General features: G+C 36.0%; 1 protein-coding gene across 2 annotated transcripts in view; it reads left to right on the forward strand.

Moving 5' to 3' along the window:
* Nucleotides 1-27,107, forward strand: part of LOC131157953 (uncharacterized) — a 76,305-nt gene that overhangs the window by 21,437 nt on the left and 27,761 nt on the right. For both annotated transcript variants that reach the window (XM_058112432.1, XM_058112433.1), the window contains exon 3: nucleotides 5,106-5,226. In XM_058112432.1, the coding sequence (XP_057968415.1) occupies nucleotides 5,106-5,226 (121 nt within the window). The remainder of the gene's footprint in view (nucleotides 1-5,105; nucleotides 5,227-27,107) is intronic.

A 27,107-nucleotide genomic window follows, 5' to 3' on the forward strand; every position in this document is an offset into this window, starting at 1 on the left:
TAAGTTTTAGGACTAATATAAGCATAATAATGTAAGTTTTAGGACTAATATATTACAAGTTAAATACATTTATGTTGTGTATGAGGTGGAAAAGTTGTAATACAGTATGTGTATCAAATGTATTTATAAGATAATGTGCATTTAATATATTCAGTCAATACAAGTGAAATTCATAAATCATTTAAATATTATTTATTATACAAATAATGATAATTTAGACATGAATGGTTAAATAAGATGTTTTTGTAAGTTCATTTTTTTCATATAATTTCAAAATCACTTGTAATAATTTTTTGTTTCAATATAAATAAATAAATCGTTGAGATTTCGATGGAAATTATGCAAGATGGAAATTGACTGCCATTTTGATTTCGAGGGTGAAGGAAACCGTAAATTTCAATAATTTTGTGGAAATTTAAGACCATGGATGCATCTATTCCCTTTCTGCTTAGCCCAATCCCTCTCAAACAATCTCTGTCCACTGCTCTATCTATCTATCAATCTAGTCAAAGTATCAACAGCAAGAACAAAAAAAAAAGGAGGAAGAGGATCCCCTTGCCTATTCACTCTCGAAGCTCTAAACCACTCCTTAGGTCTTAACACTAATAATGACAGAACAGAAAGCATTAGATGAACACCCCCTCATCCTACTGTCCCACCTTCCCCCAAAACTCTTTCTAGAAAAGATATAGTCCAAGAAATTCCAACTACTGGATCGTAAGCCTTTTCAAAATCTGATTTAAATATGACTCCCCTTCTCCCCCCTCTCCCTCTCTCTAGAAGAGCATTTAGGGCCTGAGATATAGGGTTCACTATCACTTTACCTATCAGCAAGCACTTTTGCAACAATTTTTATACTCTTGTTACTGAACTGATAGGATGAAAATCAGCAACCATTAAATCGATCCTTCTTAGGCACTAAAGAATGAAGGTAGAATTAATGTTTTTGGCTAGGATCCATTAAGTATAGCTCATGAAAAGCCTTGAAAAATCACACTTAATCACATCCCAACAATCATGGAAGAAAGCCATAGTAAATCCATCTGATCCTGGAGCCTTATCCCTTTCGATCCCAAAAACTACATTCCTAACTTCATTCTCTTCATAAGGCCTTTCTAACCAGTTTACATGATCACTAAAAATAGGGCTCCGCTGCCATCCTTCAATCATAGGTCTATTTGCATCCTCCTCGGTGAATAGATTGGAAAATAATTCTGTAATCTCATTTGTAGTCAATCGAGGATCAGAAGAGACTTCTCCATTTCCAAAACTAATTCTGTAACCAAAATTTTTCTCATCTTACCATCAGCCAGCTTATAGAAAAATATAGTATTGCAAATCACCGTCATTAACCTATTTAAATTTAGTCTTTTATCTCCAACTCCACATTTCCCTAAAAATCACCTCCTCTAACTCATCTTTTAAAGAAACCCACTTTGGCACCTCTAACTCTGATAATACTCCTTTTCCCTCTTTCCCATCCAACAAATCAATTTCATCTAAGATGGTAACCTTATTAACCTTATTATCTCCAAAGACTTGCACATTCCACTTTTTCAACACACCTTTAACATGATTTAGTTTTTCATGATCTTATAACCCTCCCAACCTCTTATAGACACCTCAACCAAGAATTGTGATCGAACCACATGTTAACAAAATAGGGAAGTGATTAGACATTGGTCTAGACAAGGTAACTTGAGAATGACTAGGAAACTTTTCCTATCACTCATCACCACCTAAGAATATCGAGAGGAATATCCCTCAACCCACACTTCCCAATGAGCATGTCAAAATTCTGCATACTTGAGGTGTAGCTCCCTCACCTTTTCTTCCCTTCCGTCACCCTGCCCCAAAAATCATCCAGTAATAGTATCCCCTTCTTCCTCCTCTCTTCTTTCTTCTTCCTCCTTCCTTCTTGTTCTTCCCCCCCCTTTCCTCTATCTCTTCCAATTTCCTCTTTGGCTATAATTTCTTGATGCTGTTATGCATCATTGTGTATTATGGAGTGGAGCACTACTGGCTATCTTATAAACTCTTTGGTTTGAGAGGTTGGGAGAATGTTTGAGGGCCACAGCCGCCACACAGCTTGCCCTAGTCTCTTATGGTGTAGAATGATGTTCTTGGCTTTGTTTTGGGCCCACGTTTTTGGTTTTCTTTGACTAGCATGAGGGATTGGTAGAATTCCAGGAAGCATGTGTGTTATCAGGATATAAATCTAATAAACAGTACGTATGGGGATTACCAAACAGCGTATTATTTGTTTGACATGAGTGCTGCTGATGTTGTGCAACCTAGCTGTGCATTACCGTTTTCTTTTAAAGATAAAACAAGAAATTCATCAAAGGTGGAAAATGTACAAGAGTTTGAGTCTTTGAGAACAAGATACCTTCCCTAAGGCCCAAATGGATGCACTAAAACTATTCTTATCATCCAGATAAATAATTGCTAACATAATGACACATGAAGAGTTGGCTCTTCTGATCACCCTATAAATTATCGTTTTTTCAGTTGTAGCATTTACATGTGTTGATGCTTCCTATGTCACTTGACTGGGAATAAATGGGGAAAGAGCATATGTTAGCTGTATAGTTGACCTTGTGCAATAATAAAGAAATAAGTGGTAATTGAGAAATGAAGTCTTTGTTGTTCATCACCTGTGCTTGGTTGGTTGGTACTCAGTGCATACCTCAAATCCATTATAACTGTGGTTTAACATCCAATTTTATACTTTTCTTGCATGTCATTTGCAATTTGATGCGTTAATCAAATTATTAATTTTTTCTAAGACATAATTTTTTTATTAAAACTTAATTTTTTTATCAAAACTTCTAATCATAATTTTCTTTTATCAGTAAAGAGAAATTTATATTAGCAAGGTAACGCAGGGATGCCATCCCGTGGTACAAAACATCAACCACTCTGTAGAATGTTGCAAACATCAATGATTACATTAAGACCATTAACAATTTACCCACTAAGTCATCTGGAAGCAACAGCAGTTCACTTCTCTTTGCAAATCTGAAGCAGAGTAGTTGTATTCTTTGAAGGCTCTCTTGTTTCTTTCTTTCCAAGCACACCAAAAATGGCAAGAGGGATGGGGTTTGAAGCCTTTCGCTTCTCCTTGGTGGCTCTGATGCCTTTCCAAGCTCAAATCTTGCCTCCTATGGAATTTGCCTTAACCCACTGCTGTCCAGTCAAGGATAGAACTATATTCCACAAGTTCCTTGTCCAGGGGCACTGGAGAAGAATGTGGTTGACTGATTTCTGCATCAGCTGTACAAAGAAAGCACCTATTTGTGACTGTAAGCCCCCTTTTCTGCAGATTGTCCAGGGTTAAAATATCTCCATGTGTGGACTCCCAAACAAAAAACGCAACCTTTGAAGGGCCTGCTGTTCTCCAAAAACGAATTCAAGGGAATAAAAACTCTAATCATAAATATAATTAAAATATGGTTATAGATAATGAGTAGTCTTAAATATGTTTTATACCACTATTTTGCATACTGATTTTCATTTTCAATATTTTGGAGATACTCTGGTAGTGTTGATTCAACACCTAAAATTTTTTCAAATTCGCACCACCGCCCCTTCTTGCAAAAAAAAAAAAAAAAAACAATGTATGTACTAAATACACGAAATGCACACGCATGGACAATGTACAGAAATTAAAAAAAAAAAAACTTAAGAGAAGCTACATAAAGCTGGGGGGCAATAATATAATCAAAATATACCTTTATCAATTTCGGCTAGTGCTGTTTTTTCCTCAAAGAGGAGAACATGGAAAGATGAATAATATAATAGAAGTTATTATTATTTTTTATTTACTCTTGATTTTTCATTGCCCGACTGTAGTCTATTGAAATGTCATTATAGTGCATTTTAGAAGAAGTTAAAAAGAAATTATATTTTTTGAAGTTTGAAGAAGGATTGTGGTATTAGCATTAAATGCGAGATAGAAGAGTGGAAGAATATTTTGAACATCCTATGTAAGATAGTCTAGTTATTTTCTTACCTTATAACTTGGTTAAATGCAATTTGTCCCTGAGGGCCTAGAGAATACCACACAACTTGACCATGATGGACATCAATTCAAAATATAAAATAGGATATGGAGGGTTTTTGTCAAGAGGATACACTTCTCTGTTGCTTTTCCCAATTTTAATAGGCATTTAAATGGACTGGGAAAAAAATTATTGGAGTAATATTGTAATATTAATGAAGCATTTTAAAATAATGGTAATATTAAAAAAATTTGGAGGTTAGGGAAGTGGCTGCCCCTGTCCTCCTGACCTTTTTGTCTTTCATTGGTCTAAATTGTCCAATCAGCTTTGCAACCCAAACCACACGAGTCTTTGAAAATGCTTTGGGATTTTGTCATGTGTGACCGACTATGAAATGCTAAGAAAGTTGAGAGGTTGTGTGGTGATTGCTTAGAATTAGTTAGTTGTTTTATATCTATTGATTGGACTCTTCATGGGTATTTTTTTAGCACTTTCATGTTGTGATTTGGGTTCCAACTGATTGAGACTCTTGCTCTTGGTAAAAGTTTTTAATGTAACTGCTACTATATTTTGCCCAACAATATGGTGATACTTGGTAGCCTTTTAGTGACTTTGAAATTTTGGTCACCATATGAAATGGGAACCCTAGCAGTATCTGATATTGAGTCTTTTTTCCCTTCCATTTTTAGGTTAAATTCGTAGTTTGACTCCGTTTCATTACACGCCATGTTTTGTTTTTATTTATTTTATTTTCAAAAAAATTTGATACGTATATTATAATATTTGATTATACCAAAGGTACTTGTTGAAATATGAAATGTTTTCTATTTTTTTATTTTTTTGCCTTGATGAACAGCTATTTAGATTTGGAGATTTTCTTTGTTTTTGTTTGATGCTTGCACTTTGATTACTTCTGCACTCACGGCTCTGATGACCCAATTTATTGGACACTTGCTTGAATGATCATTTAGGACATTGTAGAATAACCATGTTATATCCACTGTTTAGTTTGGGAGTATTAACATGACAAGCTATTTACACTGTATTGTTAGCTAGTAAAATTTGTTCGTTAACCTTGGGTGTGTTGATTTCATTATGTAGTGGTGAGAGGATTCCTGATGTCAAATGGTGTGAGTTTGTAGAAGTTAAAGGAAAAGTAAGATTAGAGGCTTTCGAAAAATATATTCAAGATCTTCCTCGATCACGCACCCGAGGATTGATGGTAAGATATTGTTAATTTTCTTCAATTTATAATTAATTAATGATATTTTTATAAAATGCAGTTTGCAATGCTCTGATTGGAATTATTTTAAGATTAATTAAGTTACCTTTGAAAATATAGATATGAAAATCTTCCTTTTGCATAAAATTGATGAATTATCATGAGAAAATACCTTAATGCTAATGAAGTGTCTTTCAGAGTGCCATTAGCCTAGTTGAAGATAAATAAAAATAGCCTAGTTGATAAATTAATAACTATTAAATGCTCTAACTTATTTGTTCATCAGCTTAACTGAGCCAATTTTAAGAACTTTTATTATCACCTGTTATATTTGCATTTATTAAGGTGTTTGTTTGTTCTATTGGCCCATTATGATATGCTTTATGGACAAAAAGGATGAGATATTTCATTAAAGAAGACAAGAATGTACAAAATGGAGAATATAAAATCCTTGTAAGAAGAAAAGAGTAACACAAAAAAAAAACTGAAAATTAAAGAAAATGCGCCTACCAATCTCATTGTATATCGGAGAACCGCAACCCTTTAAAACAACCATTTGCAGAAGGTCAAAATGAAGATTAATAATGAATCCTATACTCCAGAGCGAAAAACATGTCATTCCTTCTTCCCCTTCCGTCCAAGTATCTCACAAAGCTGGAAAAATCCACATCATCATAAGGATGAGCCATCTCTACTCCTACCAATTCCTGTAAAAATCTTGTGATGTATGATGGGAAGTGGGTGTTTGGATGGATCATCTTGACCCAATTTGGAGGCCTTTATCAAAGGATAGGGTCAGTGAATTATTGGGTCCTCAACCCAAATGTGCAGTTAATTAGTTGTTTGTTATGCGTGTTCAGTTTGCTGCTTGTTGGATTGTGTGTTTTGGGGGCGTGCTTGTAATATTCGTGTATTTTAGGGTGGGTGTGTAATTCCAGGTATCTTTAGGGGTATATATGTAATTTTCTGTATTATAGGCTTTCGTTTGCACAGCCAAATGATCATTGGTGTTGGTAGGATGCCTTGTTGGGTGATTCATTGCCATTGGTGGTGGCTGGCATTGCAGCAAGTGTGGACGTATGGTGCGATTTCTGGCAGATGTAGTGGTGGTGGATGGTCCAGAGTACATTGCTTCAGCTAGGTTTGTGATGGGGAGAGGGCTAAAGATATGGAGCCCAAGAATAATGGAGTGGGCTTAGAGTTGGGTGGGCCGGGGATTATGAACGTAACTTTGAATATGGGTTAGCTGATGGGTGCTATTGGGCTAAATCCAACTAAATTTAATGGGCCGCCCATTCTAGAGAATTTATCTTTTCTGGAGCAGGTCGAATATGCATTTCAGGCTTTGCAAGTTTCTTCAGGCCCAAAGCCCACTGAATAATTTCAATGAGCAGCCCATGGTTTCAGACAAATTTTCTTACAACCAGGCCCAAAGCTTGGGAGAGGCTCGTGTGGTGGTGGATGTTGAAATGAATGGGCACAACAAACTTGGTCTTAGGTGAAGCATTGGGGTGGAGGAGAAACAACATGATGCTACCTCTTCTCCAATGGGGGTGATCTATGTGAATCAGCAACACGAGAATCGGTAATCAATGGAGGATGGTTGGTGGGCAGAGGGAAGGGGGACGGGCATCTTGAAGATAGAGGAGTTTACAAGGGTAATCTATGGAGGATTGTTGTTAGGAGGTACTTACGGAGGATAATTGGAGGACTGTTCAAATCAGGAAACAAGATGGTACGAGGTCCAGCAATGACAGAGTGAGGATGGATGAGGTAAAAAATCCTCTCAACATCAAAGGTTTACACTCATTGGAGGCACATGAGTAAGGAAAAAAGGGATGAATCAATTGAAAAGCTTATCAGGGCAGAAGGGAAGCTAGTTAAATTTATGAAAAAACATAGTGAGGGTAATTTTTACATTGAAAATTCGAATGGGTCGAAAACAAATTTATAGAAGGTTAGTGAGGAAATTTCTTTGGAGAAGAAGTGGGGTGATGTGTCAGATGGAGAGGGTGATCTGGTCAATGATTTTGATTGTCATGAAGGGCTACAGATGAATTTCATGAACAACTTGGCTATGGATCAAATTATCCTATTTTATGGGTGCTCCTTCCTTGCTGTCTTCATCTCCATTGGAAAATTTAAAGGGAGCTCTTGGTTTGAGGAATGTTGAAATTGAAGAGGTTGAAGACAAGATTGAGCAGAATGAGATTGGTACTGGTTTCGTGTCTTGTCTTCAACATATACAACAACAAACCAAGCCTTAATTCCCACTGGGTAGGGTCAGTTACATGGATCCTTTTCTGCCAATTTATGCGACCATGGGCAATTTTCTTTGACAGATCTCCTCATTGGCACACTATTTGGTTTATGTTGCAAGTGCCCAAACCAGCTGAGTCGCTCCTCTCTTAGCTTATCTTCTAAAGGAGCTATGCCTAACTTACTGCGAATATGTTCATTTCTTAATTTATCTTTTAATGTTATACCACTCATCCCTCTTAGCATTCTCATCTTAGTATAGCTAGTCTTACAACCGTCCTATAGAACTTCCCTTTTAATTTTATGGATATTTTACAATCATTCAACTCACTTGAAGCACTTTTCCATTTTACCTTACCTACTTTTACTCTATGCAGTACATTTCATTTTCTCCTTCAGCTTGCGTAATAAATCTAAGGTATTGAAATCTACTATGCTATTGATTTCTTCATTATCAAGTTTACTTTGTTTCCAATATTCCTCCTACTATGACTGGAATTATATTTTATATATTCTGTTTTATTTCTACTTATCCTAAAGCCTTTAGATTCTAAAAGCGTCTCTCCATAATTCTAACTTACATTCTTTTCCACCCCTAGTTTCATGAATCAAGATAATAAATTCTATGTTGTGTAGTTAAGTTTTCACCTGAGATAACTTTACAATCCTTGTAGGATAAACAGTATGCCCTCCTAGTTAAGAAACAATCTATTTGACTTTTATTTTGACCACTTCTAAAGGTTATTAGGTGTTCTCTCTTCTTAAAGTAAGTATTCATTGTAATAAAATCATAAGACATGAAAGCCTAAGATCATATCTCTAGACTCATTTTTATCTTCATATCTGTATCCTCCATGTATCCTCTCATAATATTTATTATCCGTTCCAATGTGTCCATTTAAATATGCTTCTATGAATATTTTCTTAGTCCCTAATATCCCTTGTATAATACTATCCATATCTTCCAAAAATTGTCTCTTAAGGTTTTCTGCTAAGCCTACTTGAGGAGCATAAACACTAATGACATTTATTATCTTTTGGCCTAAGACCATTGTGATTTTTATAATTCTATCCCCTAGTCTTTGATATTTACAACACTATTTTTAAATCTTTGTCTACAATAATTCCTACCCCCATCTTATGTTTTTCATTTTTTGTGTACCAAAATTTGGATACTAATTTTTCAATTTCTCTAGCTTTCTCCCCTACCCGCTTAGTTTCTTGAAAGCAAATTAAATTAAATTTTCTCGTAATCATTGTGCCCACAATCTCCATGCTTTTACCCGTATGTATCCTTATATTTCAAGTTGTTAATCTAATCCTAATGTTTTGAATTAACTTCTTTACCCATACACATCTAGAATGATGTGGGAACCCTTGCATACTTGACATTGTACCCGGACGCTGGCACAGTGCCTTGCTTTGAGACACGAGCTAAGCTTGTTGAGGGCATTATGCTTGCCTGTGACCGCTTATCTCGTGTGCTTGGGATGAGTTTCCATCATGTAAATACTAGTGTAGGGTTATTTTCTGCTAGCAGTGTCTTTGTATGCCAAATAAGGCAGTATGACTCCTCGATTACTTTGATGTTTCCTAGTGTCAAGATGATAATTACATAAAAACCTCTTTAGCGGAGGGTGAGTGTTCATCAGTCATTGTAAAACTCAATAGCTATTGTCAACTTGTTTAGCCTACTTGCCTCCCTCGCTAAACACACAATGTCAATGGAGGTGTTAATGAATTACGTTTGCTTCAATGTTTACTGCTTGCTTGCCACGACTTTCATGATTTAATTACTGTTTCCGCTGCTATTTGATTGAATGTTAATGAAAGTGCTTCGTGGATGAATGTTGGTAAACGATAGGTTGACTAGTTAAACAAGAGTGCTTTAGCTAGCGCTGCATGGCCCTTCACAAGGGTGTGAAAATAGTTGGACCGTGACACTTGGTATCAGAGCTAAGTTTGTGACACTTGGTCAAAGCCCAAGGTTGAGTTGCTATGTGAATTCAATTGCCTTCATTGTTGAATTTGGAAAGCTTTGGTAAGTGACCATGGCACCAAACAATGCTGAGAGGATCAGCGTGCTGGAAGCACAGGTTGAGACAACAACCAACACTATGGCTGCGGAGGTGGCCCAGATGAGAGAACTTGTTGATGAAGTGATGGGATCACAAAAACATCAAGCAGGTTTGATAGGCGACATGTCAGAGGACTTTCGCCACATAGTTGAAACTTTGTAGTCGCGGATGGCTGATCTGGATGCAAAGGTGAATCTATTGGTTCTTGCTATAGGGAACTCCAACACTTCGGGAATTAGCAAGACCAAGGTACCAGAACCCAGGACGTATGGGATTGCCCGGGATGCCAAGGAGTTAGAGAACTTCTTGTTTGATGTGGAGTAGTACTTTCGCGTTGTGAGGATGGCCTCAGAACAGACAAAGGTGAATACTACAACCATGTACTTGGTTGGTGATGCCAAACTGTGGTGGCGTACCAAGTACAGAGAAATTGAAAATGGAAACTGTGTAATCGATAGTTGGACAAACTTGAAGGGAGAGCTCAAGACCCAATTCTTTCCTGAAAATGTTAAGTATAATGCAAGGAGAAAACTGAGAGATCTCAAGCATATAGGGTCGATCAAGGATTATGTGAAACAATTTTCTACTTTAATGTTGGATATTCGGGATATGTCGGAGAATGACAAGTTGTTCTATTTTCTTGAGGGGATGAAACCGTGGGCAAGAACTGAACTTATAGGCAAAGGGTTCAAGACTTGTCAATTGCACAAGCTGTTGCAGAATGCTTGACTGACTACGTTGGTGATGATACCGCTTCGTCCAAATAGTTTGGCGGAGAGGGAAACAGTGGAAAGTCTTTCAAGAAAGGCAAACCCAAGAGTGGGGGAGCCAACTCTAAATCATCAACCTCAAAGGAAGTTTCGTCGTCTCAAGGGTTCAACACACCCAATGGAAAGGGGAAGAGTAAAATTTCGTGCTACTTGTGTGGTGGATCTCACAAAGTGAGTGAGTGTCAACAAAAGAGATTACTCAATGCCTTACAAGCTTACACTTCGGGAAAAGAGTTGGAAAGCGAGGAGGAAGAGGATAATGCCCCGAGGGTGGGTTCAGTGCGGCTGGTGAGCGCATTGGATAAGTAGACAAAAACACTGAAAGTTATACGAGCAAAAGGGTTAATGTTTGTAGACTTGAGGATAAATGGGAAGAGTACCCGTGCTATGGTGGATACGGGGGCTACTCATAATTTTGTTTCGTAGTTGAAAGCATGGAGACTCAACTTATCCTTAGAGAAAGATACAGGATGCATAAAAGTAGTTAACTCTGTAGCCCAGCCTACTCTGGGAGTAGCCAAGCAAGTGGCTGTAAAGCTTAGACAGTGGGAAGGTCATGCGAATTTCACAGCGGTGCCATTGGATGACTTTTCAGTCATTTTAGGAATGGAGTTCCTAAGGGGGATGAGGGCAGTGCTGATGCCTTTGGCTGGTTCGCTGTGTCTGATGGGAGATCACTCATGCATGGTGCAAGTCGTTGCGACGAAAGGAGACGACGGGAACTCTTTTTCAGCCATACAACTCAATGAGGGATTGGGTCAGGGTGAGCAGACATGTCTAACCACGGTGGTGGTAGACAAAGAAGTACGCCAAGAGCTGGAGCCTATGACCATCCAAGCGGTGTTGGATGAGGATAAGGAGGTGTTGCCGGATAAGCTACCTCTCAATTTGCCTTCACGACGGATTGTGGAGCATGAGATCGAGTTGTTTTCAGGAGTGAAACCACTTGCTAAAGGGCCATGTCAGATTGCGCCTCGAGAGATAGTAGAGTTGGGGAAACAACTTGATGAGTTGGAAGCGGGATGTGTTTGCCCTTCTAAAACACCGTTGGGAGCATCGGTGCTGTTTCATAGGAAACATGAAGAGCATCTACGGAAGGTGTTCGACAGGCTGAGGGGAAACAGTCTGGATGTGAAGAAAGAGAAGTGCTCTTTCGCTCATCAGAGCAACAAATTCCTTGGTCATATTGTTGAACAAGGTCGTATTCGGAGGGGTATGGAGAAGGTAAGGATGACTCAAGAATGGAAGATCCCCACGATAGTGAAGGAGTTGCGTTCATTTCTTGGCCTTACTAAATATTGCAGGAAGTTCGTTGAGGGCTATTTGAGGAGAATGACTCCACTGACAGGACTACTGGGGAGGTATTATTGGCCGCACACGCGAGATGATGTGGTTGATTATACCAAAACTTGTCTCACTTGCCAACAAGACAAGGGGGAGCGGAAGAAGTATGGTACTTTTAGGATCGCACCAAAGTATTGTTCAGCAGAGGAGACGACACAATTGTTCCTTGTGACTGTTGTGAAACATTGGGGTGTTCCCCAAGTTATTATTTGTGACCGAGATTTAATGTTCATTGACAATTTCTTGACAGAAATTTTTAGGATATTTGGGTTACACCTTGACATCTCTTCGAGTTATCAACGACAGACAGACGGACAAATGAAGAGATTCAGAGAGCTACTAAAAGAGTACTTGAGCCATTTTGTCAATGACAACCAGAAGAATGGCGTGCAACTACTTGATGTGGCTCCGTTCTGTGGCAATGCCCAAAGGAGCTCAACAACCAACAAGAGCCTTTTTGAACTTGTTATAGGCTAGCTGCCGCTGTAACCTCACACAGTGGGCGAGCCGTACAGACGAAAGAGTTCCAGGGCGTACATCTTCACCAGTGAATGGAGACAAAATGTAGAGTTTGCCCGAGCCCATCTGGAGAAAGCTTATAAATAGATGAAGAAGTGGGCAGATCAGGGGAGAAGACCGCAGTTTCATGTCAGCTGCCTCAAGCCGTTCAACGCCAACACCAATGACCTGAGTAGAAGTCAGCCGAACAGAGTAGAGTTGAAGACAGTGCAACCTGACAGACGTGAATTTGAAGAGATCCTTGCAGACAGAAAGTTCATATCCTCAAGGAAGAAGCGGCAGAAGTTCCTAATGAAGTGAAAATGCCTTGATGACAAAGAAATCAGCTGGATTTCTGTGGAAGATTTGAAATCGTTCGTGGACAAAGTTGAAGTGTACCTACCGCCAAAGTCTACGAGGACGTCGACTGCATAAGTGGGGGAGAATGTCACGAGCTAAGCTTGTTCAGGGCATTATGCTTGCTTGTGACCGCTTATCTCGTGTGCTTGGGATGGGTTTCCATCATGTAAATACTAGTGTAGGGTTATTTTCTTCTAGTAGTGTCTTTGTATGCCAAATAAGGTAGTATGACTCCTCGGTCACTTTGATGTTTCCTAGTGTCAGGATGATAATTACATAAAAACCTCTTTAGGGGAGGGTGAGTGTTCATCAGTCATTGTAAAACTCACTAATTATTGTCAACGTGTTTAGCCTACTTGCCTCCCTCGCTAAACACAATGTCAACGGAGGTGTTGTTAATGAATTATGTTTGCTTCAATGTTTACTGCTTGCTTGCCATGACTTTCATGAATTGATTACTATTTTCGCTGCTATTTGATTGAATGTTAATGAAAGTGCTTCGTGGATGAATGTTGGTAAACGATAGGCTGACTAGTTAAACAAGAGTGCTTTAGCTAGCGCTGCACAACCCTTCACAAGGGTGTGAAAATAGTCGGACCGTGACACCTTGCTTCGAGGCAATGACCTAACCCTCCCGTGCCCACTTTTCGGTACACCCGGATGGTATAAATGCACTTCTCTTGTAAGGGACACCCCAACAAATAATTGGTAAGGGTTCATATCATAGTGATTTGACAAGTTTTGCGCTGGCTGTCAACTACCTAATGCAAGCCTCCTTTCCCCGAGCTTGGGACTGGCTGTATGTTGAAAGATTAGGACATTAAGTGCATCACAGACGAACTTGTCTTCAACATATGCTGGACAAAAATGGTATGCATTTAGTTGATTTAGAAGGAAAGAAAGTATGCTCGGATGGTGGCAAAATTAAGGCTGGGAAGGGGCAATTGGAACTGGTTAATTTGCAGTGTCCCATCAATTATAATGTAAAGGACTGAACAAAGGTTTTCTTAGGTAGTGTTTTGTTCAGGCTTAGTAGTGTTTTGGGTCGTGGGCAATAGTGGTTTGGATTGTGGGCAGCTGTGATTTGGGTTGTCCTTAATCTTTATTTTTATTTTCTTTGAGGATTCCTTGTCCTCTCTTGTTTGTATTTTCTCTTTCTCTTAATATATTGTCTTTTATTTATCTAAAAAACAAATTTTTTATGAGTTTCAAAATAATGTGCAATAAAAGTGATGTTGAAATTAAAAAGAATACCCATCTAGGATGCTTCTTGTTTTCTAGTCACTGACCTATTAATTTATGAAAGAAGTGCACAAATCATATATCATGTTGCCATTTAGTTTGTGATACATCAACAATGTCTAGTGCAGGTTGTTCAAAAAAATAAAATAAAATTACAAGCTCAAAAAAAAAAAAAAAAAAAAAAAGTGCAGGTTGTCTAACATGTAGAGGCAATCTTCCTACAGATATGATTAATCTGTTCCCTTTCTTTGCAATGTTGTCTTTTAAACCATATTTTTACAAACCAACATGTTTCCATGCATATACAAGTGAACGACAATAAACCAAGCCTTATGTCTTAGTTGGTGCGGTCAGCTACATGAATCTTTTTCCGCTGATTTACACGTTCATGGGCCATTGTTCTATGCCCATATATAAATAATAACTTAGTAAGTCTTCTGAAAACATGGTTTGAAATGTCAAGTATCAACTTTTTTAATTATCAGCAGGATTAGAAAAAAAATAAGGGAAAAAAAATAATAAACAATTGTGAGAAGAAATGCTGCAGGAGACATTTTGAGCAGGGAGGAGAGTAAGGATTTAGTTAAGAGATTAAATATAAAAAATTATGGTATTACTAATGATTGTTGATGAACACATTTGGTTGTTTGCCACACCTTGTTACAATATGCAGCACCTTAGCATGAGTTTCGATTTCTACTTTTAGCCAAGAATTTTTAATTTTGTTCTAGTATGATGCAGATGATGTTGCTGCTGCTTGCTACTTCAATGTGATGTCTAGAACCTTGAAAACATGACCTCTAGTTGAATTTTTAGGCTTTTACAGCCACCTGAATAATGGTTGTTTTTGTTAGATTGTCCTCATAACTTTCGTGAGAATTACAATTGAATGTGGTTTTAATAGTAAATCATTGTTTTCTGCATAAGAAAAGGACTGAAACTTAGGAAACATTTGAATGGCATAACTGGTCCAGAATTTGGAATCAATAACAAATGCTTAGGACTGGAGTTATTTAGATTCACAGCGCACATTGATGAACTGACATGAATAGATTCATAAAAGAATTAGAAGGGGTTGAACTAGGTATATGTAATCTAGTAGGTATGAGCCAACTCTTGTTGATTTGACCATGCTAACATGAAACACTTTTTCTTGGATAAAGAAAGATATACTCAATACTGTTCACATCATTCGTGATATATACAATGCATCTTTTTTGGTAAAATTAACTCCACCAGGATCACATTTTTTAACTGCTCTTGATTACATCAAAATTTGAAGAAATCTAGAGCAGTTTCCGTCTGTATTTTTTGTTGGTCACATGACTCAAATTTCACCATTTCTCTATTAAGGTATCTTCAACCTGCCTGATCCATCCATATTTTAAATATTAAATGGAAGGATTTTTAGTTGGATGCAAATTTTGATTGAGTTCATAACAGCCCCAATTTAAGTTAATAGTACCTTCTGATAGGCCATATTTGTTCAATGGCTGTCAATTTGAGTTTGTAGAATTTTCTTTCAATTTTTGTGACACCATCTTTAATGTAAAAAAGTACATTGTTTCAATGACATGAAACTAGTTTAACTACACATATCCCACATTCCCATCTTAATCAAGCCTTAATTCAATCTACTTGGAGTTGGTTACATGACTCGAATTTCACCTTTTTCTTCATTAAGGGCAGCTTCATCCTGCCTGATTTCTGCCCCTATTTTTAATATTGAATGGAAGTCTTTTTGGTTGGATGCAAACTTTGGAGTTATAATGGGGGCAGCATTTGTTCCTTTCTAGTTTCTACAATGTGGTGGAACGTGCTATTCTATCCCAAGGTTTTACTCTTCAATGGTGATAAGTGTCGTGTTGAGATGGAGTCTTGTTAATATCTAGCAAGTTTGGATAATCAGACTAAAAATTGATAAGATATTACATTTTTAGCTCAAGTAAAGTAAATAGGAATCCTTTGTCACAAAAAATACAGAGGAAAATCCATGCTACAATTAAAATACTCCTGGTTAGAATCTGGTGCTAAGATCATTGTTTGATGACAATCCATATGGAAGTGCGTATGAATGTAATGGTTAGTACTGAACTGCAACCCAATCTGTAATAATATGCAGCGCCTGCTGTTCTATACGCACTTATCTATGTCAAACGCATCATATTAATTCCAAATATCAAACAGATCATATTAATTCCAAATATAGAACAGATCATATTGACTCCAAGTGTCGGCAGTAGACTAGATTTAGCATCATGCTTCTCGCATTGGGTAAAATGATTTTGTCCTGTTGTCTTGTTGGGTATTCTCTTTGTGATTTGGGAGGAAACAAGATCTTATTCCATGAGGTATGCATAGCTCAGTGATCAATGATAACAAACTGTGTACAGACTTATTCTTTCTTTCATTTTCATTTCTACCTATCAAAATTATTACCAAGAATCTTGAATTTTTCAGAATTTTTACCAAGTCAACAAATTACACTTAAAATCTTACCCTGCATTTGGGAGCATGAAATTCAGACATTAGATTTGGATTTATGTGGATTTAGACAAAGATTGGTGTAAAAAATTGTGCTGAATTTCTTCCAAATCCACACAAATTCAAGTCTATGCCTTGAAATAAATACTCACAAGACTATCTTAGAGTACTTGCGAAAAAAATTTTCCCCTGAAATTATTGCAGATCGACACCAAATCCTTCTCTTTGGAGCTTCTTCCGCTGAATTCATGCTGAGACATTGTCCCAGAATGAATTTTCAATATTTCCTTGCTGACACACATTTTGCATGATTTTTTCTTCCAAAACAGCTATCTGTATTGTGAGCTGTAGCAAGAGGATGCAGTGCAGAATGGATGAGAAGTTCTTTACAAGGCAACAAGAGGAATAATAACTAAGTTAAAACTAAAAAATTGAACATGGAACTTGCATAGATGCATTAGAAAAATTGAATATAGTTGTAAAGAAGAAAAAGTATTGCACAACACAAGTAATAGAGGTCAAGGTGGACGGATTGATTCAAAATGCACCAGCTGTAATGGATAGAAATAGACAGTTGTGAAGAAGTCAATGCAAAGAATAGAAATCAAGGGGAATGAAACAACTGCTGAAACAATCAATTCACCAGGCCCTCTCATTAATAAAAATCTACTTTTCATTACCATAACAATGGGCCACATCTATTTAATGAGAGATCCAGATTGTCTTGCAACCTACACCAAGGCTTGCGCAAACGTTTTACATACGAGGGGCATTTGACAATATTAATTTGGGTAAGTGCTAAATGAACTTTTGAATCTGAACTAGTCGTTTTGTAACATGTCAATGTGTTTTTTTTTTCCATTTTAACCCCTAATTATCAAGAGTGGAATTGTTTGTTAAAAATTAATTAGTATTTGCAGGAATCAAATATTTATCTTATTTTATCATAAATAATAATGTCATAAGTCTCATTTTTTTTTTTTTTATTTCAAACATTATAAAGCATAAAATATGACATAATAAACATAATTTTTTAAAAATTGATAGTTTGATTGGATTAAGTTCATTTTAGCCCACAGGTCATGAGCATGCGATAGTTGCACCACAGGTACATCTCATACATCTACACTATTTCCTATTTTACACAAAATAAAGTAATATTTGCTTAAAGATTAACCAGAAATTGCTAATTCCCTTTCCTTTCTTATCATCTCCATTTCCTTCAGTTTTCCTAGTCTACTAGCTTCATAGGTTGATCAAATCGTTAGAAAATTTCATCTGCAAGGACTCCATAAAATTCCAAATTGCAAAACAATCAATTACTATACACCTTAAAAACATTAATTTCAAGCCTCTGAAACATTAAGAAAGTAACAGCATAATTGAACCTATTCTTGATATTGTGAGCTTGTAGCAAAATCTGCTGTACAGTGGCGTGCGTGGCATTAAGGTGCCATAATACCTCAAATTTTTGTGTAGGCAATGTCACAAAGACATTAATTTCCTCCAATATTTTTTGAAAATAAAATCAATTTTTTTTTCTATTTTTAAAGGCAAATATGGGTGATGTGGAAGCCATTAGTCATGTTAAATATATCCAATTTGAATATCTTTTCATCATGTGCTTTCCTTTCCATTTTGCCTAGTCATTGTGAATACGGTGCTGAAGTTTCAAATTGCTAAGACATTTTAATACCATCACCTTTTCCCTGCCCCTACAGTTCTCTTGTTTCTTCACAAGAAGAACATGTACCTAAGTTCCATATGTGGCACCAATCCCTTCATAAGGGATCTGATTTCATCCATCCAAACTATCATTTTCTTATTTTTGCCACACAATTGGCCGTTATGTCGCTCAAAATCTGATGGAGACATGTGGCCAAGGAAGAAATAGTTTACAAAATCAGGTGACTAAGTAATAACCCAAATAAAAAAGAGTATTTGCTAAAACACTATATACATATATTTATTTCATAATGTGACAAAATGTTTTACTTACACCAACAGGGTTTTTACATTTGGCTGTGCTTTGTATACAATATATACATTTTGTTTTACTTTATATACAATAGTTCTCACACTTCTTGGACTAAATATGGTCACTAACAAAACACGGGGTATGTGTTTTGTGCCGACGTGTACTACATGTTGAAAAATTGCATTCTCTTCGAAATCTAAGCTAGGCTTTCCTTTAGTCCAATTGAACTTGAAATTGTTATGGAAGCAGGGTGAGTAACCATGAGTTCAACAATCTTAATCCACCCTGATTCATATGAGAATTTCACTATTTTTAAGATGTGATTTCTTTATATTTATGCATGATCATACTATCATGTACACATTCCTTACTGTCAGCAATCTTCTTATCTATTATTTAGCATGATAAGACATTCAAAGAGTACATGTCTCAAACAAGTTCCACTTTTCATCTCGAACAACCGACCAACGCTTGATGCGGATTTACCCTAGGGGAACATTATCCCTACTTGTTGAAATTTGAAAATCACATGCACTAACAGTGCACAATGCCGCAGCACATCTAGTCATTTTGCAATAAGAATTCAATATATGCACATACAGGTTATGTCATAGCAAGTAAATGCTCTCATCCTTAAAAAGCCAATGGCCTGGGCAAATAAATTTACCATCTACTCAAAATAATATGTACCTATAACTATGGAGAGTGCTATATATGCTAAGTAACCAATAAGCGACTTACAAATTCCTACTGGATTCACATACATGTTTGTATTTTTTCCTTAAGAAATTTTCATTTTTACCCAAAACCCCTTTGATGAATAAATGAAACTCGAGAACACATACCTTGGTTATCATCTTCAATTTGTTTTTGAGATTCCTATGAATTTTCTCAATTTTTTTTCCCTGATTTCCCCTGAATTTCTAAAATTCAGGTAGCTCATTTTCACCGAGGATGGGGTTCCTCATTTTCTGAATTAAATTAATTTCCACCATCAGGTAGCTCTAATGGTGGTGCGACCATTTGACTTGTACCAGGTCTTGGGTTTGTTGAACTAGAATATAGTGTGATGACGAAATGGTAGGAATAAAATAGGTACATGTATAGTTGATATCCTCTTATGAAGTCGAAGATAATTTTTACCTGAATCCTTCACTTCACCCTAAGGTAACCTTGTCTGGTGCATGTGTGTGTGGCATGGGTAATCTTATCCCAAAGAATGGAAAAAGTCTTTTAACATTTGGATGTGTAGCCTCATCAAGCATCTATGCGCAGTCCTGGTTAAATGAAGGATGGTTAACATGTTTGGACTAAATGAGACATGTTCTGAGGTGACTTTAGTTAGTACATTGGACAAAAAGTAAAAGTTATGATGGGATGCACATAGGTTAAAATTTCTGGGAAAAAAATTAGTCACTGATCAGCATTTAACTGTTCTTGTACTGTGGATCATGGTACAAAGAAGTTCTCATTTTCCTCGCATAAACCTTGCATTTTGTTGCAGCTAGGTGTATGTTAGGTTAAGGTAAAAACATTAAGTTCCTTGTTGAAGTTCTAATGCCATTTTATTAGTGTGCTTTAAGATTTAGATTTTGAAATTCACCATCTTTTATTGGATAGGGAGTGTCTTAGTTACAGTTGTTCTTTTGCATGTTTTGTCTCTGAAGAGTTACCTAAATTTTTATCTGGGTTAGATTGTATCTGAAGTTAGGGAAAACAACAGCTGGAGAATAAAGCCTCAGCCACTAGGCGACATGTTCTTCATCCCATCTTTTTGAATAAATGATTTTGCTTTGATATTCAAGTTTAAAGTCATTAGACTCCTTTAGTGTTGGCTTTCAATTGAAAGCAGGGCAGCCTATCCTCTGATTTTGCCTCGAAAATGGTCAACAAACATTTGTTGAGTTTTTTGATAGTCTCGCTAACATTTGACATATGAAAATAGTCAGGATTTTTAGCTCGAATTTATCCTTGATTCTATTTCTAGGAAGTATAATTATAAGAGTGAAGGTTTTGTGGAGCCTCCCAGGGCCAGAAGGAAGGTATTTTGCATTTGGATTATATATAAATTGTAGAGTTTGAGGTGTTGCAAAATCAGGCATTCTCTCAATGAATCATGTAGGGGGTTTTTGTTAATCATCCCAATTCTCTATGGCATGTCAATCTGGTAAGTTGAAAATTTGGATGGTAATGTGCAATAAATGTTTTGTGAAATGTTACCCAAATAACCAAATGATCGATCCTAGGTTTATACAGTTTGTGTATTGAACATGCATGCTTGAAAGCAAGAAAATTTGCTTGAAAGAAATTCTAAAATGCAATAATATTTGGACAAAAAATATTAACACTTGAGATTAGCAGTGTCCATAATTTGGAACAAGTGTGACTCTTTTGTTGGCTTTAGAATCTTGTTAAGATGGTAGTATAAATTAAAATAATGAATATTATTGTGCCAGAATTCCCTAACTAGCTTCATTTAACAACTTTTTTTCTGTTTTACTATTCAATAAAATAGATTGGTAGCGCGGGCTTTTGAAAGGTTCAGTGTTCCAATTAATACTAAACTTAGAATAATTGAAAAAAAAAAATTATCTCATAAGTGAAGTAGGGAACTCAATTTGTGATAATTCATTCTTTTAAAGTTGGTGCCAAATTTATTACATCATCCATCCCTCAAAATTGACGAACATATGCTTTTGACATTACTAAACTACACAAATATATTATTATGTATTTCATTCATTCAACTTATTATGTAATCACATTAATCCAACCAGAAATTACAATTATGTTAACCACCTGTCATTAGTTTTAAACTACCTGTCATTGGTTAAACTTGATTAAACTCAAATTGTTCTTAAATTATATCACATCAAGGCACATTCGTTAACCACATGTCATTACTACTAAGGAAGTCTTTGTAGTATACTAAACTTCAGCATCATTTTCAACACCAGTCCCTGAAAAAACAAGGGAAGGTATTAAAAAACACTTGACAAAGTTTATGAAAGTTGTATAATGGACAATGAAATATGACTATGTGAACTTACCAAGCTTGTCTAAATAAAATAATGTGACTCTTGATATAATTTACTTCATCAAATTTGATCAACATTTAAGCTGGAAATCATGCTCCCTATGCCATCATATTACCATTGATAGCTCTAAACTCAAAAGTCGCGTACTTGAACATAACCAAATGTTCCTTGAGAAATGCAATAAATTTGATGTTATGATTTAACTTCAAAAGTAATTAACATAACAAAATGTTCCTTGAGAAATGCAATAAATTTCATGTTATGATTTAACTTCAAAAGTAATTAACATATAAGGTATGGTGCTGCAATGATGAAAAAAGCTATGCAAGCATCCAAATTTGCCAACTTTGAATTTTATAGCATAATATGTTTTGCAATATTTTTCCAAGTTTGGCTCAAAGTTGAGCAAGCATGCCTGCAAGCCGTGGGCATGAAATTATCAATTGTCATTTTGATGATTAAAAAAAATTTAGAATTGAATTGGTTGAAATTATTTTAATTTCTATAGTTTAATCATCTATATTTTTGATTAGTAATAAATTTTAGTAATAAATTTGTTGACAAAGGAGAAAGAGAGTAGAGGGGGCTTTCAACCTGACCAAAAAGACATCATTGAGAGTAGGGAATGAACTCCTAGTGAATAAAATCCGAAATATTAAAGAAGAAAACATGCAAATCATTCCAACTAAGAAGCTTATGCTTCATGGAATAAGGCATTTTTTATATATGAAATAATGAACCTCAACCACCTAAGTTCAGTTAAGAAACCAAAGAATAGTGCAGCAGAAAATGAGCAGCAATATTAGAGCTATTTACAACTTCCAAGGAATAATTTACTGTAAAGCCAATCTGACAAAGATTATCAATGATCAAAGTTCGTGTCCAATGTAGTTTTCCAAATAAAAGAACACTCTTAGAAAGGAATTTACATGTCCGAACACCTTCAAGGAAGTATCACTTAGAAGCATCAATCAAGGTATATATTGAATTAGCTATTTATTTTTTGTAGGAATTGAATTAGCTATTTTTAACTATATATATATATAGAAGTCAACTACAACAACAGTTGATAGATACATGTCAAGGTTAACATTGAAAAAAATTACAAATGGGAGGAGGTAAGAGAGTATACTATATTCACCTGCCTCCAAATCCCATGAAGAAATGCAGATTACAATAAGAACATGCAATGGAAAATGAGGGTGTTTAAATTTCAAAAATTGCAGCTTTGTGGAGGATGTAGAAAATTTTTGAAATCAAATCTAAGAAGATGTCAGTATCAAAGAAGGGTTTGAGTCTTGACTCATTCCTCGGAGCTTTGAGTAATTAGGCAAGGGCCAATGCCAATTTATAGTTACATTCTCCATTAGAAAAAGAAGAGAAAGTCACATATAGAATGTGAATATTCTTTTGTAAGGAAATCAAAGAATTTCGTACTATGCACAATAAATTTCTGTCAAGTTATAAATGTTATTTAGTTACACCATTGAAATAATGATAAAAGATGCAAGAAAGCATGTATTTTAGTTATATTCATATACCAAATTTTCTCTGAGGGCTTTATGGCAGAATTTCAAATGCATACACAGAGGAAGTGGACATTGAAGTGGAGTTAGACATCATTAGAAAATTTAAAACTTAATGATCAACTTCAATAAGTCTCTCATACAGAAAAGCTATGTTAAGTTTTTTGTTTTATAAAACATCCAATTATTTCTACACTAGTGACAGTTTCAAAGTGTTGACTATACTTATGCCCCTGCGCACGGGCTGAGCTGCTAAGCTTCTATGCTAACTAGCAACTAGTTGGAGTGGTAGTCCATCTATCTTTGATTATATTTAACGGCGTATCTGATGATAGTCAAAGCTTCCCTCGACACCATCCAATAATTGGTAAGGGAAACAAAGAGTCAAAGATTTCCTTCTTTCCATACTGAGCAAATGCCTTTCTACGCTTGATTAGGGATGTGTTTTGAAAGGGAACTTTGTACAGGCTGCCATAGATTTCTATGAAGTTTCCAATCTTATCATGGGCATTCCTCACTAGGGGGATGTCCAAGTATATTCTCATTAGCTGAAAGTTGCAGGTGGCTTATAATTAGAGCATCTTTGCCCCAGGACAAGCTGAAAATGGATGGAAAAGTTGTCCTAAGGGGAGAAAGGCTGCACCAAATGTCATGCCAACAGAAAACTTTATTTTCACTTCCAATGTCAAATTTAATAATAGAAAAAAATCTTCCTAGAGTCTCCAGATAAATCTTCAAATTCCAAATAACCTCTTTGGTTCCTGAACAACTACACCGATGTATTTATATAGCTAATGCACTAAAAGGATTACTTAGATTCAATGTAACTACAGCAGTGCATATTAGTTTAAGGAAAGTAGTGATTTTTTTTTTAGTTTTTCATATGGGCTTTGACTTCAAATACCATGACATTGTCAATCCAAATACAGAAGATTTGGAAAAAAAATGAAAAAAACAACAGGCTACGGCTAGCAACTGGATATACATAAAAGCTCACAAGTCAGAGTAAAATTTTCAGAACTCTGTATTGCAGAAGGGTATCCTTAAGTCTCTGTGCTGTTATCTTCTTCCCTTTGAAGGCTCTCCTATCTCACACCCATCTGGTACCCTTTTTCACAGCCCCTGACTTTCCAAGAGAGGACGAAGTGGGAAACGCTAGTGTTGCCCAAGTGACCTTGAATCACTACCAAACAAGATTCCAAAAATACCAAGCCTTGGAGCAGTGAAGCAACAAATTATTATTGTTTAAATAGAAAAAGAAACTCATTAAGAAAAAAGAATATATCTAGATGATGAGGAATCCTAAAAAATAAAATAGAAGAATCAAAACTGAAAGGTATTACAAACGGTAGGAAACAATATTAAGTGAATACAGCTAACCAATTGTGCTGGATATGAGAGGGAGCCATACTGCCAAAACACTCTATAAAGAACAACCACAAGAAAGCAAAAAAGATAATCCTATCTCAAATAAAATATATATATGAAACACAATTTTAAAAAATTTTCTCTGCCAGATAATTCATATGGCTACAAAAATTGCACACTGCAATAAAACCTATGCTATTTTTTTTGTCTCCCAAAGCCTATAAAATCAATGAAAAGGGAAGCCTTCAAAGAGTTTGCCACAGATTATTGGTATTAACTCTATGGAGAATGACCGTCCACCAAAATATTTACATTTGAAGGAATTTTAGCTTTCCACACTTGATCTGGTTTGTATAAGAATAAACAGATTTACTGGTGAAAACACCAAAATAATCCAAACACCAAATCCAAATATTCCCATGATGAGAATATTGAAAAGAATCCTACAAACCTAGGAGAGAGGAAAGCTCCAGGGGCCCATTTTGTTGTGGAAAAAAGTCTTCACTTTCCATTTTTAGTTTTCCAGAAAATTATGAAAATTTCTGCTTGTTTTCAATTTTCCAAAATTTGTATAAAAAAGGTAGAAAACAGCTTTCATTTTTTATTTCTAGATTTCCAAATAATTACATACTTACACGTTGTTTTCCAAATTTTTCAAGAATCATACAAGAAATTGGAAATCTAGAAAAGAAAAAAAAAATGTTTTCCAACTTTCTCATATAAATTTTGAAAACTGGGAAACAAGGTGGCATTTTTGTAATTATCTATTAAAAATTTGGAAATAGGAAATAAAACTATTTTTCACAAGTGAAGAGTGCCAAATTTTTTTTTTCTTGTTTTCTAGTTTTTTTTTTTTTAATACAAATGTTGCAAAACTGAAAAATAAGTGGAATTTTTTGTAATTTTTTAGAAAACTAAAAATGGAAAATGCAATATTTTTTTCCACAACTAAATACCAATACCCTAAAGATTTCTATAAAATTGAAAATCTAAAGAAAAACTAGTGTCATGAATAATGAGGACAGGTGAAATAGATGCATAAGGAAGCAAAGTATGATGAAAGATAGAAGGAAAGGCAGAACCAATGTTCTTAGACACCAAATTGCTGAGACACAAGTCCCACCCCCTCTATTTCCATTGAATTACTGACAATCTTCTAGTGCATAAGTTGTTAGTAGCCTCTTCTGCATTCTTTTACACATAATACCTATCCACCAGAATCACCCCCCTTCTTAGATTATCCATAGTGAGACTGGCCTCCCAAGTCCCAGGATGCTCCCCAAGTTCCCATGCAAATTGTGCACCTTCCTAGGTGCTTAGTCCTCCAAATAGCGTTCCAGAGTTCTAGGGAAGGATGTTTTCAGTACTTCTGATTTGATTGTAATAGTTTCGAATGAGAACTTTGAGCTTCTGCCACCAAACCACCTTAAAGAATCTTTAGAATGGACATCAAATTCTGGTTCTATACATCTTTTGCTGTAACAAATTCACCTCATCAAGTTCCCCATCCTGAAACTGCCTTCTAAATTGCAGCTTCAGAAGTCTGAAGAAAGCTCGGAAAGAATGTTTCAACAAGGCGTCACCCAACTAAATGCCTAACCAAAAACCAATTCTCTTCCTGTTTCCCACCACAAATACAGTTTCATTCAAAAGATCCCCCTTCCCATATTCTTTTCCATAGACCAACACGATGAGAAATTGGCATGTCTTTTGTGATCCAATCTCCTTTTGCCTACCCTTTTTGTTGCCAATTTTTTTTTTCCAAATTCTATCATTCTCTACACCTATAATGCCCCGGTCCCAACTTACGGCTTGGGTGTTACTGTAGTGACGTTTGTGTACCTGATATACTTCTCAACAGATATATACGTAGCGGGAAAACATAAACATCCATCAAACTATTACAAGAGTTCTAACTGCCTGATAGATACATACAACTATTCCAACATCCATATGCAATACTGTAAGATACTCTGACGCATCCTCGAGTCTTACAATATTTTACAAGTTTTGAAAACCTATAACGTAACCTACAAAATCGAGTTCGTGGAGACACTCACTCAAAAACCGATTGCTACCCTGTCCCAGTCCTTGCTAATCTCAACCTCGATAAGGACCTGAAAAGACAGTTTGTATGATAGGGTGAGACACCTCTCAGTAAGGGATGATTAAGCTAATAACAGTGTGTGACCAGCATGCTTTAAGTGTTTAACAAAAACATAAACATGTATAATCATTGTTTTCGTAATTGTAAAATACGTAACCCATTTTCATCATATGAACAGCCCCATAGTATATAACAACAATTACATAAATGTACAGATATGCAGGATAGTACACACCCTCAAACTCTATACCATGTATAAATCCCCACAATCGGGGTTGACCACCCCTACTGTCTCAATACAGCCTGGGTACACGATCAAGAGGCAAACTCACACTAAGACCGCCCCTACTGTCTCAATATAGCCTGGGTTCATATAGATCAAAAGTATGATGCCCTCACTGGCAACGGATCCGTGCCTACCCTATCAGTCCCCAGGGTGCCTAAAGCATATCGTGCAATTTAAGCAATTTAAATACTCTTTTGAAATCATTTCACAAAACACATCATTACATGAAATATGGCCCGTAGCCGTCAAATAAACTTCCTTCGTTTTCACAACAGTTTTAGTATTTCACAACATCAATACCTGCCACACAGTTTTCCACATTTGAAAACAACCCGAAAGTAAATATAAACAATTAATATCACAGTACGGGGTTTAAACAAAGAAAACAACATTTCCAACCAGTGAAAAGGTCCAGAATGACAAGTATAATATTCTAAAAATATAATATTTGAATTTGACTGGTTGGTTTTGAAAATAAAGCCGGTTTACCGAATTGAGGCTCGGAAACCCTAAAACCACCGTAACTCGATATCTAAAAGTTAT

Source organism: Malania oleifera, chromosome 6, assembly GCF_029873635.1.
Source record: "Malania oleifera isolate guangnan ecotype guangnan chromosome 6, ASM2987363v1, whole genome shotgun sequence".
Classification (NCBI taxonomy): Eukaryota; Viridiplantae; Streptophyta; class Magnoliopsida; order Santalales; family Ximeniaceae; genus Malania; species Malania oleifera.